Raw genomic sequence first — 13162 nt, 5'->3', positions numbered from 1 at the left:
CATGAGAAAAACTGCTTAATAAACATACCAAATAATTTTTCAAAGAAAATTTAAACAACAGAAAGGTTTGTGTGAGGTTTAGGTTTAGGGCTTTGGGATAGAAAATATCATTAGCTCAGTATAAAAACAATAGAAGTCAATGGAAAGTTTCCATCATGGTAGGCAGACTCCATTAATGTACATGGATTGCAGAAGATTTTTTATCAGACAGACTGACATAACTGATGAGCTAATAGTCTGCATTATTCATACTCAGATTACCTTACACACAAGAACACACACACAATACCAACATGATGCATAATGCAGAACATCCTGTCTAAATCAAAAAGAAAATGACCAATCGGATCTGAAACTAAAGTCCTGGAAATTCACTGAGAGAGAGACAATGAAGACTACAGAAAGAGATATGGTGTAGTTTGTGTTGTTCTCTGTTCCTGTTTTTGCTCAAATGTCCTGCCAGTGCTGTTCTTTAAGGCACCAATTGCACACAAAGTAAATGTTGTTTAACATAAAACCTTAAAAATATAAACAGACACACAGACTGTAGTCAAGGTGCTTTGCCGATGATGAGTATACTCATGAGGAAGACCATGATGAAAAATATCCACATGAAAAATCTGTCCATCACCTTGGCGACCTTCTTCCACTCCGCCACTTTCAGGCAGGTCGCTCTTTGCTCCCGAAAGCAGTTTGCGATATATTCAACATTCCCGACAAGCTTTGGGTCGCACCGGAGAATTCCAGTGCTGCCACGGTATCTACAGTAAACACATTTGTCAAATGTCATATTGAAAACAGCAGATTTGTCATCATCAGGGCAACAGGGGGGCGGGGTCTTCTTCAGACAGCCGTTAGAATCGTATCCCCCCACATTTTGGGACGTTTGAGAGACTGGAGCTGAATGAAGGTTCTGCTTCCCAGAGACGGAGGTCGGTTTCTGTTTTGGACTGTGGAAGGGTTCGGAATCTTCCGTCTGTCCAAACGGTGAGGCACAGCTCTCCCCGACCTCATATACAAAGAAGATCTTGGACATGTAGTCGATGATAAGAACTTTGGCCCAGTGGGGTACCGGTTTGGCCTCGGCTCCACAGAAATGAATGTTCATGATGAAGATGGTCAGGGCAGTCGATGCTGTGATCATGGTCATCGTCGCTATGTAGTATTTACCTGATGAAGAGAGACAGAGAGTTCTGTAGCATTCTCTTTCTTGCTATAGAAAGAATGGGGCTAGTTGTCACAGGGGGTTTACCTCCTTATCTGAATACAAGTTAAGCTCAATCGACAGCATTTGTGGCATAATGTTGATTGCCAAAAAAAAAAAAAAAAAAAAAAAGAACATTACTATCAACCAAGTACAAATCTGTGTTCCAGTGAGACACTTACAATGGAAGTCAATGGGGCCAATTTTTGGAGGGTTTAAAGGCAGAAATGTGAAGGGTAACACACATATTATGTCTTGTGTCTATACTTTTGAAACAGTGAGTATTTTACATTTATGCATTTGGCAGACACTTTTATCCAAAGTAAATTACAGTGCCCTTATTACAGGGACAATCCCCCTGGAGCAACCTGGAGTTAAGTGCCTTGCTCAAAGACACAATGGTGGTGGCTGTGGGGATTGAACCAGCAACCTTTTGCTTACCAGTTCAGTGCTTTAGTCCACTACACCACCACTTTAATGTTTACAGATTGACTCCATTGACTTCCATTGTAAGTGTCTCACTTTTTTTTTAAAGAAAAGGAGGGACGAGTCTAAATAAATTTTTGTGGTAATCAACATTATGCCACAAATGCTGTCGATTGAGTTTAACTTGTACTGAACCTGGAACATTATGTTCATGTCATTTTGACCTGGACAAATTTTTTCTTACAAATTATTTAAATCCAATTGGAATAAAATTCCTTGACTTTGTTCAAATATGGAATCTGAAAACACAAAAAACTGGACCATTTTCTTTACATTTTATTGATTTTATTTCACTTTGTTACACTTGTGTTCCAGGTCAAAAATGCTATTGGAAATGAATGGATTAGACTACAAAATACAGAAATATTAAGTGTTCAGGAGCATCCCAGTCTTTTAGATGAGCACATGCATGTGGATGTGTGTTTGCACACACAAAGTCCTCGAACATGTGCACACACACACACACACACACACACACACACACACACACACACACACACACACACACACACACACACACACACACACACACACACACACCCTTTTGTGCATCGTCTTTCCATGTACACTCTTTGGGGAATATATCAAGATCTACTCATCATGTTATGTTGTATTTGGGCTCGTTTGAATCGGGATAGTCTGCTGTAAGTTACAATATGTCATTGTCTATGTTAATGTATGTTTTAGGAAGTAATAAGGAAAAACGTGATAAAAAGCCACTCCTGTGTCAGTGGGAATTTCATACACTAATATTCACTGCAGTTTGGCCTAGTGAAACAAATTTGCTCATTCTACTAATTGAGACCTTTCCAATGATAGATAACACATGGCTTTCTCATCTTTTTATGATTTTACCAACTGTGAATATAATTGTTGTGATATCAAATTTGCAAATGATGATAACAAAACAGTTCTTATATGTCAGCAAATACATAAAAAGCATTATTTAAGAACTGGTAGGATCAGCTATATGCATTGTAAAGTCCAGATTCTAAGCTTTAAAACAACACCTATTTTGTTCAGATCAAACAAGTGGTTAATAATTTATTACATAATTATTATTATTATTTGTTTTCCGCAGGGAGTGCCCTCCACTGGCCCGGTATATGCTCAGTTCAAGTAATCCTTCTATCAATATATATATATATATATATATATATTAAAATATGTTCAAAAAATGAGTCCAAAACCTGTCATAATTACTAAAAAAGAAGTTGATAAAAAATATATAATGCAATATCTTGTGATAATATATGCAGTATGAGAGATTTATAAACAATCTTAGTGGGCCGGTCATTTTTGACCGGGAACACATAATGTGTTAGCACAAAACGAACACAACACAAGGGTTAAATTTAGCTGAAAATCTTATAATAAGCTGTTTAATGGCAAGTTTCAAATGCAACTTGTGATTTTATCAAATATATTTAAAGTGTGAAGTGATATTTATATGTATTTTTATGCATTATATACAGCCTATGTCATTTTAAAGATGTCATTGTTTTACCTTGTAGGGCTTTACTGGTTGTTTAGATCAGTGTTACTGTCAGAAATAATTAATAATTATTTCTTTAGTTATTAAAGAAATTAATAGTGGTAGCTCAGTGGTTAAGGCTCTGGGTTACTGATCAGAAGGTCAGGGGTTCAAGCCCCAGCACTACCAAGATGCCACTGTTGGGCCCTTGAGCAAGGCCCTTGACCCTATCTGCTCCAGGGGTGCTGTATCATGGCTGACCCTGCACTCTGATCCCAGCCTAGCTGGGATATGTGAAAAAAAAGAAGAATTTCACTGTATATGTGCAAATGTGTGATAAATAAAGAAAATTATTAATTATTTTTCCTGAGTAATAAAGGTAGAAATGTTCAGTAGATTTTGGTAGCCAAGACCTGTTTAAGACAAAAAAACCTACTCTGAGAAATATTCACTGGAGTGAATGCATACATGATCAGAGACTTACCGATCAGTGGAACGCTCTCAGAGGGTGGCATACTCTCCGCTACCATCAGCTGAAACACGGTCAGCGCCAGGAGAACAGTCACGCCCAGCGACACCTTCTCGCCCGAGTCAGCGGGTAGGTAGAAGCCCAGTGGCGCGAGGAATGAGATGAGGAAACAGGGCAGCAGCAAGTTAAAGATGTAGAATGAGCTCCGTCTCTGCAGCAGAACCGTGTAGGTGATGTCAGGATACGGATCCGAGCAGCAGCCGTACATGATCACATTTTTAGTGGCCGGCATTCCGTGACATTCCCACTCCACGTTCTCCACAAAGTCTGAAAGATCACCGCTGTCCATCCCCATGATGATGTCCACCTGAAGGAAACAAAGGGGAGGGGTTATGGAAATAGAATATGTGGTAGAATGGCAATTTGCATGACATGGGTGGTACCTTAAAGGGGGTGGGGCTTAGTAGACTGGACGTTTTGTCTAATTGGTCAGAAATGGGTATAATTGTAACGAGCGCTCACCGTCAGTCACCCGCTCTCACTCGCCTGAGTGTTAATCACGCACACCTGCAGCTCATTGTCATCCCGTTTGGATGTGCACTTAAACCCCACACTCACACTCAGTCAGTGCCTGGCCTTGTTGTAGGTACCTTGGACATCCCTTTCGCTCTGTCGCAGTGGAATACTGCTTTTCTGTTTATTACTTACCAGATTGTCAACGATCTGTTCTGGAAATACAAGATAAGTGACTCTGAGAATTCTGAGAATACAGCATACCTACTCACCTGTGTTAACCTCACCTGTTTGTCAACTATCTGCTCCAGACGTGCAAGATAAATGACTTTGTGAAACCTGAGTTTACTGCATATCTACTCACCTGTTTGAAACTTGCCTGTTATACACCGAACCTCTCTGAATGTGCTGGAAACATGACTTTGAGAACTCTGAATGTACTTTATGTCTTGATATACAAACCTGCTCCTCAGTTTATGAAAGTGACTCACCTTTGACCCTGTCTGAAGTTTAAGTTACCTGTTTGGGCACATGTTGCTTTGGAATGAACCATTTGTGGATCTGTGCCTCCTGCCTTAGTTCATTGTATGACCAAAGACGGTGTTCAAAGACTTTGTACCTTATCTGAATACTCACCTCACATTGCTTACTTGCTTTTCCTGTGTTCATTGCAATAAACTCCCGCATCTGGGTTCATCTCAGCTTCCGTGTTGGTGTGTCATTACAGAAAGGCCAGGCCAAAAAGGAAAAGAACCCAGCGGGAGTTATCACCATTATGGATGATGATCCATTCCCGGAGGTTGTGCATCAACTAAGAGCAGCTGTCCTCTGCGCTCCCGACCTTGCACAGCAAGCCACATCTTCCGCACCAGTTGCACTTTGATCCTGCTCTCTCGCCTCAGCCATCCAACACATTCCAGCAGAACTGACCGACAAGAATGGATCTAGAAGCTGTCAAGATTCTCCTCCTGGAGCAAGGGGATCATCCAGTTGAGGATCATGTCCGTGAGTTTCTCCATCTGGTGAATTTAGTGCACTATGATGACCGCGCTCTGGTGAGCTTCTTCAGAGCCGGTCTGAATAGTGCACTAAAGGAACTAATGCATCTGGCTGGTCCTCACTGGATGCTCTGTGAATACATGGAGAAGGCTCTAGAACTTTGTGGTTCCACTTTCACTGTAGGTTATGACGAGAACCCCAGGCCAAAACCTGCACCCAAGCCTTCCACGGCCCCTGTCTCCAAGACTTCCACGGCCCCTGTCTCCAAGCCTTTCACGGCCCCTGTCTCCAAGGTAACTCCTCTTCATACATTTCCTCCATACACTGTGGGTTATGTCTGGAACCCCGTACCACCACCGCTGCCTGCTTCGGGGACCAAGGAGTTTATTGTGTTCGTTACTGACCTCACTTCTAAGTTGAATGATCTCCCACTGATGTCGGTACGTAGGGCCATGAAGACCCTTCCTCACCAATTCTCAGTGCCCATGCCTACCGCAGTTAACGAGCCAGTGCCCATGCCTGCCACGGTTAATGTGCCAGTGCCCATGCCTGCCACGGTTAACAAGCCAGTGCCCATGCCTGCCATGGTTAACGAACCAGTGCCTATGCCTGCCACAGTTAACGAGCCTGAGCCCATGCCTGCCAGGGTTACCATCCCAGAGCCAATGTCAGTAGCCTCGACCATCCCAGAGCCAGTGCCAGTAGCCTCGACCATCCCAGAGAAAGTGCCAGTAGCCTCGACCGTTCCAGAGCCAGCGCCAGTTGCCTCGACCATCCCAGAGCCAGTGCAAGTAGCCTCGACCATCCCAGAGCCAGTGCCAGTAGCCTCGACCATTCCTGTAACAATGCTCCCAGTTGTCCAAAAGAAGAGGAGGAGAAGAAGTGCTCCCACTCCCCAGTCTCTGTTCATGTTCACGACCACGGAGGTCATTCCCAAGTCTCTGTCCATGTTTACGACCACAGAGGTCATTCCCGAGTCTCTGTCCAAGTTTACGACCATGGAGGTCGTTCCAGAGTCCCAACCAGTGTTCACCACCACGGAGGTCATTTCCCAGTCTCTGTCAATGCTCACGACCACGGAGGTCATTCCCAAGTCTTTGTCCATTTTTACGACCACGGAGGTCGTTCCCGAGTCTCTGTCCATGTTTACGACCACGGAGGTCATTCCCGAGTCTCTGTCCATGTTTACGACCACGGAGGTTGTTCCCGAGTCCTTGCCAGTGTTCACGATCACAGAGGTCGTTCCCCAGTCTCTGTCCATGTTTACGGCCATAGAGGTCATTTCCCTGTCTCTACCCCTGTTCACGACCACGGAGGTCGTTTCCCAGTCTCTGCCCACACCCATGACAATGGAGGTTGTTCCCAAGTCTCTGTCCATGTTTACGACCACGGAGATCATTCCAGAGTCCCAGCCAGTGCTCATGACCACGGAGGTCATTCCCCAGTCACCGCCAGTGCTCACAATGACGGAGGTCGTTCCCCAGTCGCCGCCAATGCTCATGACCACAGAGGCCATTTCACAGTCTCTGCCCAAGCCCACGACCATGGAGGTCGTTCCCAAGTCTCTGTCCATGTTTGCAACCATGGAGGTCGTTCCAGAGCTCCTAGCCCCGGACCTCCCACAGCTCCTAGCCCCGGGCCTCCCACGGCCTCATCCATCAAGCCTTCCTTGGCTCCGCCTTCCCTGGCTCTGCCTCCCATGACTCTGCCTTCCATGGCTTCATCCCTCAAGCCTCTCATGGCTCCGCCTTCCATGGCTTCACCCCTCGAGCCTCTCACGGCTCTGCCCTCTGAGTCTTCCACAGCTCCGCCCTCACCCCCTGAAGTTCCACTTCCTGCAGCCAAACAGCCTGACCTTGTCCCTGATCTGTGGCCACCTCCCAGACCTCCTGAACCCATCCCTGCTCTATTTCCGCCTCCCAAGCCTCCTGACCCCTTCCCTGGTCTGTGGCTGCCTCCCAGTCCTCCTGACCCCATCCCTGCTCTGTGGCCACCTCCAAGGCCTCCTGTCCCCGTCCCTGCTCTGTGGCCTCCTCCCAGACCTCCTGACCCTGTCCCTGCTCTGTGGCCACCTCCCAGGCCTCCTGACCCCATCCCTGCTCTGTGGCTGCCTCCCCAGCCTCCCAATCCAGTCCCTGCTCTATGGCCGTCTCCCAAGCTGCCTGACCCAGTCCCTGCCCAATGGTCACCTCCCTGGTCTCCTGATCATTCACAGACTCCTACCTGGCCACCAGATTGTCTGCCAATCCCTCCTGATCGTCCTCCTGGATCCTCCCCTGTCATCTGTGTCCTCCTGCCCTCCCCCATCTTTGTTCGCCCTTTGGGGGGGCGGGGGGCTTCTGTCATGAGCACATCGGGCTCTCCATCACCATCAGTCACCCGCTCTCACTCGCCTGAGTGTTAATCACGCTCACCTGCAGCTCATTATCATCTCGTTTGGATGTGCTCTTAAACCCCACACTCACACTCAGTCAGTGCCTGGCCTTGTTGTAGGTACCTTGGACTTCCCTTTCTCTCTGCTGCAGTGGAATACTGCTTTTCTGATTACTTACCTGATTGTCAATGATCTGTTCTGGATATACAAGATAAGTGACTTTGTGAAACCTGAGTTTACTCCCTATGTACTCACCTGTTTGAAACTTGCCTGTTATACAGTGAACCTCTCTGAATGTGCTGGAAATGTGACTTTGAGAACTCTGAATGTACTTTATGTCTTGATATACAAACCTGCTCCTCAGTTTATGAAAGTGACTGACCTTTAACCCTGTCTGAAGTTTAAGTTACCTGTTTGGGCACATGTTGCTTTGGAATTAACCATTTGTGGATCTGTGCCTACTGCCTTAGTTCACTGTATGGCCAAAGACTGTGTTCAAAGACTTTGTACCTTACCTGAATAATCACCTCACATTGCTTACTTGCTTTTCCTGTGTTCATTGCAATAAACTCCCGCATCTGGGTTCATCTCAGCTCCCGTGTGGGTGTGTCATTACAATAAAAACTTTTTTTTTTTGACTACAAGTCAATGGAGGATTCGCTCACTTTAATGTACATTTATGTTATTTTTTGTGTGTTCTTTTTGGAGCTTGCCACTATGAATCACCATCCACTTTCAATGTATGGAAAAGAGCAGCTTGGACATTCCGCCAAACATCTCAGTTGAGTAATCATTTTCATGAAAAACGTATCTGGTTGAAAATGTCTCAGATTTGCACTTGTGTATGTTTGTGAGTGTGTGTGTGTGTGTGTGTGTGTGTGCGTGTGTGTGTGTGTACCTGGTTACCGTTGTAGGTCCATGAGCCGAAGGTGAGGTTACACTGCTGACTGTCGAATGGAAAGTAAGAGACATCCACCACGCATGAGCTCTTAGTAATCGCCGGAGCATCCCATGTGATCTCACCATTATACCGCAACACCACGTTAGTGTCCACTGGCCCGGAGAAATCATCGTCTGCTCTGTATACACACACATGCACACACATGCATTCACACAATTCAAAAAGTCATGTAATGAATTCCTCTAGGTTTTTTATTTTATTTATTTTTTTTAACATCTGATATATTTATATGCTATATATACTTATATTATACACTTTATTCTAGACCTAGGTGTGCATATTATTAAATGAAATATGCAATGTAATTATTCAGATTGATCATTTGTGTCTGTGAATAGATTAAATTTAAAGCTGAAGTGTGTAATTTGTGCACCACCTAATGGAATTTCAAACAACATGATCACACTGGAAGTCGGCATGTTGTTTCCAAGAGTTCCGTTACCCTAAGATCGGACACATTATGCCGACACACTGACAAGCACCATCTCCCATCAGAGATTTTTCCATTGGCTCAAAAGTGTTTACCTTCCCTTGTGGCATGACTGGAAGTGCACTGCAGCATTGGAGACCTGGGTTCAAATCCCACATTGAAACCAGGAATTAATCGTGTTCGCATGATGGTCACCACAGCGGACCATCCGTGATCCACATATTTGACTTGGCACAGGTTTTACCCCGAATGCCCTTCCTGACGCAACCCCCAGTGGCTGGGGTACTCTCACTTCACACCTACAGAACAATTTAGAGTCTACAATTCACTTAACCTGCATGTTTTTGGACTTGTGGGAGAAACCAGAGCACCCGGAGGAAACCCACATGAACACAGGGAGAACATGTAAACTCCACACAGAAAGGCCCAGTTGATCCTGAACTCAAACCCAGGACCTTCTTGCTGTGAGGTGACAGACTGATTTTACCATTAAGAAAATTCAACCACCTGTTTCCGATTTCACTGTGAGATCAGTCTGTTTCAAACAGCTTTCTGAATACGAAAGCCCTAACCTAACCCTATACAAACAGAAAGCCACGCCCCCAAACTCACACCATTGGTCAAACAAACAGAAAATCCGACCTCCAACTCACACTATTGTGTCGGGCTGGACGGGTCACGAAAAACAAACAGAGGAATTTGTATAGTGCCACAGAGACAGTGTTTACATTTTGAAAGAAAATGTACCCAATAATGGCTTACTTACAGTATAGATGTCTCTGCATATTAAGCTGGGATAGGAGAAAGCATTTTAACTTTCTCCTATTCAAGTAAAAAAAATCAGTTTGCACTCAAAGTAGGAAAAAATCTCACATCGACTTATTTATATAGAGACCCCAACAGAGCAAAAGATGTGCAAAAAATGTGCAAAAAGTGCAGTGGTAAAATTCATCGGTGCTAAACCTGTAAAGAACATACCTGCAATAATTTATAGTACAAGCATTTACCTTAAATATTCTAATATTAGGTATACAACAGGATCAAAATTCAAAAAGGTAAAACTAAAAAGGTAAAAATCAAATATTGCCCCTTAATGCAAAATATAATTTCTGATTACAACACACATATTTGTAAAGATGAGAGACACATTTTTAAATAGGACAAAAAACAACTGGACTAGTTTCTGTGTTACTATAAACATGTAGACAGGCATGCATGCAGCATGTGTGTGTAAACGTACGGGCGTACTTATTATACAGCACCAGGTCTGGTCTCCACACAAGGCTGCTGGGAATCCGGATCACCTCTAGACCGTCATAATCCTCTTTATTCCATTTCAGATAGGCATCATGCCACGTCTGTCTGATCCACAGATATGCGATTAACACCTGATTTCTCTCATCCTACACACATAATGTCAGTACAGTTAGCTAATTTGGTGTTACTGAAGGTCTGTTGAGCAGAGACACTCAGACTGATGTTAATATTACATGCTGACAAGAGAGAGACAGAAAAAGTGACTTCAAGAGAGAGAATTAGGGGATGGATGGATGACATGTGAGCTGTAATGGCAGTTCACCTGCTACTCACTCAGTGTAAACACACACACACACACACACACACACTGACCATGTCTTTGATCTGAGACAGTGTGACCTGCAGCGTGACGTTCAGTGTTTTGTCTGTGTCATCCACTGGTCGCAGAGCAGTGGAGTAATTCTCCATTAGGTCATTCAGGAGTTTCTGTGCAAATTGACCCTGAGCACACTGCACCACTGCAGACAAAAATATACACAGAAGCACACAAACATATAGGCTACACACATGCAAATAGCATGTTCATATTTACATTTTATCTAAACTTCAGCCATTAGAACTTTACAATATCACCAAACTGCTGCAATTCACAATTTACACCTTGCATAAAGTAGTATCTAATACTCTTTAATACATAGCACTCTGGATTACTCAATTCTGATTGGACAATGGCGCCATCTAGTGGTCTGACATTTCTGAGTAACAACCGCACATCCAGGGATAAAGTGATATTCCATACTAGACCGGTCATCCGGGTCTTTCGATTCACCTTTCCTACTTCTCATATCACTCTGTGATCTCTACAAGTAAGCTAATAAAATTATTTCAACTTATATCAATGTTTCATGTGCATTTATTTATTTATTTATTTATTTGTCAATGTGTCTTGTAATAATCTGGATAATGAACGGTCAGATGGTTATTTTCGCAAAATAAACACCAACATAAAAAGAGGTGAAATTCAGCTGTTTCTAGAGCAATTTCTTTTTTCATATTAAATAACATAATTTCAATGCAAATCAATATTAAATGGCCATTTATTCATTTATTTGGCCATTTGTCTTGTAATAAGTGGGATAATGAGCAGGCAGATGGCCATTTTGCAACATTATTACACAGGAAGTCGGCATGTTGTATCCGATAGTTCCGATACCCTCAGACTGGCCTCCAACCAGACATTTTTGCATCGGCTCAAATTTGTTTACCTTCACCTGTGGTGTGACCGGAAGAGTATTGCGTCATAAGCGTGGGAGACCATGGTTAAGATCCCTCGTTGAAACCATGAAGTAATCACATTCGCAAAATCAGTGCCGAGAGTGATTCAAAGGTAGCATTTTCCAATCTAATATTATATTTTTACTCCACTGATGGTTAGACTGGGGGTGGGGGGTGGGGTTGCTCTTCACTGTATTACACAGCCTGTGTGGCTTCACAACTCGCTTTTGGCACCCCTCTGTGGACATTCCAGCTGGAATATGGAGCTTACGCATGCCCATACACTCAACAACACTTATGGCTTTGGTCAATGGGGCAGTGTTTTGCATTTTGGTAAGCACAGACCGATTTCAGCTGAAGAAAAGTCAACCTACTGTTTCCAATTTCACTTTGAGATCAGTCTGCATTTTCGCAAAATACAGAACTCTAACGCAAACTCCAGGTGAAATTCAGCTGTTCATTCATTCTGTCAAAATAGGCTAAATATGGTACATAAATAATGTCTAATATGTCTAAATAACCATACGAGTAACAACCAGGGCTTAAAAGTCATTGATCAGTAAAATAAAATATTCAACAATAGGCTATCGAATGGAATACGCTGAAAGAAAAATAATTGGCTAAGATTCCTTCAAAGTTCTTGCCTTAAATTTGTTGCATGATATTTAATAGTATCCTGCTGAATAAAGACCAGCAGATGCTGTGTTTTGTGATGCTGGCGTGTTTGTCTCCATCAGGCTGTTTAAGCATAGAGAACTGGCCTTCTGAAATCCACAAGACCACCTAGTTGATCAGAAAAACCAAAAAGTACCTGCTGCTGTATTAACACATTGGTCCAGCAACTAGACCATTACAATCCAGCATAAACCAGCCTGGACCAGCATGCAATTTATATTAATTTATAAACTAGTCTTTCTAATGTGTCTAAAGCATGCAAGGTACTCTAAAGTCTCACCTTCAACCAGCAGCAACATAGAGAACACCAGTATCTCCATCCAGCACCGCGTCCTCGCCATCGCCCTCAGCAGAAAGCATTCACCCAGACAGGACAAATATAAAGATCATTCACACTCACGCAGGAAATTTCAGATAATCCCGCACGTAACGGGCCGTGCTGCTCTGTTCTGGCCCGTTACGCACAGGATCTGAAGTGAACCGTGCTGGAAACAGGATCCCCGGGTGTCACATTGCGCTCCGGGTAAACAGATGCACCGTGCGCCGCGCCGCTATTCAGCTGTCAATCATGCGCGCAGTCAGGTAACGGAGATTAAGCGGGGATGGATATGGAAATGGGACCTTTATCGTTATTATGGCCCGGACGAACACGGAAGCGAAATGCATTCTGCCTCATTTGTCTTGGCCAAGATGTTAGATATCTATCTATCTTCAAGCAGGTGTGAGATGTGGTAAGGCTATATGATCGGGCGATGGAGTTAATCCCCTCTTTCAGTACTCATTCATTCACAATGATCACGTAACGCGCTACAGATACGCATCTAGCCAACAGAAACGCGACAAAACGGAACCAGAGGACAGATGAGGTCACCTATACAGACCATTATAGCCATGGAGTAAACAAATAATAAAATAAGATCTTAGTAGGCTGTCTTGCTACTTCTAATTCTAATTTCTATGTTTACATAATGAGACTTTTTCAAAAGTATACCTGAAAAAAATATGTATTACAACTTTAGTTTATTGTAATTCCAACTTTATATTT

At 43.5% G+C, this 13162-nt stretch overlaps 1 protein-coding gene across 1 annotated transcript; it reads right to left on the bottom strand.

Annotated features, from left to right (window-relative positions):
- Positions 1 to 550: 550 nt before the first annotated feature.
- Positions 551 to 12458, bottom strand: LOC127418091 (neuronal acetylcholine receptor subunit alpha-9-II). The gene is made up of 7 exons (XM_051658477.1): positions 12398 to 12458; positions 10540 to 10685; positions 10159 to 10313; positions 8418 to 8598; positions 3649 to 4000; positions 929 to 1170; positions 551 to 838 (listed from the first exon to the last, which is right to left on the bottom strand). Exons 1-7 carry the CDS (start codon positions 12456 to 12458, stop codon positions 551 to 553), a joined length of 1425 nt encoding a protein of 474 aa, XP_051514437.1.
- Positions 12459 to 13162: the final 704 nt, after the last annotated feature.

This window comes from Myxocyprinus asiaticus, chromosome 27, assembly GCF_019703515.2.
Source record: "Myxocyprinus asiaticus isolate MX2 ecotype Aquarium Trade chromosome 27, UBuf_Myxa_2, whole genome shotgun sequence".
Lineage (NCBI taxonomy): Eukaryota > Metazoa > Chordata > Actinopteri > Cypriniformes > Catostomidae > Myxocyprinus > Myxocyprinus asiaticus.
The sequence above is the reverse complement of the archived record's forward strand: the minus strand, read 5'-3'. Positions and strand labels throughout refer to the sequence as shown.

What these genes read in the sequence shown, in the direction of transcription:
- LOC127418091 (XM_051658477.1), bottom strand. Translation starts at nt 12,458, where the DNA reads ATGGCGAGGACGCGGTGCTGGATGGAGATACTGGTGTTCTCTATGTTG. An exon ending in TGTCTCAGATCAAAGACATG is followed by an intron (nt 10,314 to 10,539) that starts GTCAGTGTGTGT and finishes TTATGTGTGTAG; the next exon opens with GATGAGAGAAATCAGGTGTT. An exon ending in TGAGAGCGTTCCACTGATCG is followed by an intron (nt 1,171 to 3,648) that starts GTAAGTCTCTGA and finishes TCTCTTCATCAG; the next exon opens with GTAAATACTACATAGCGACG.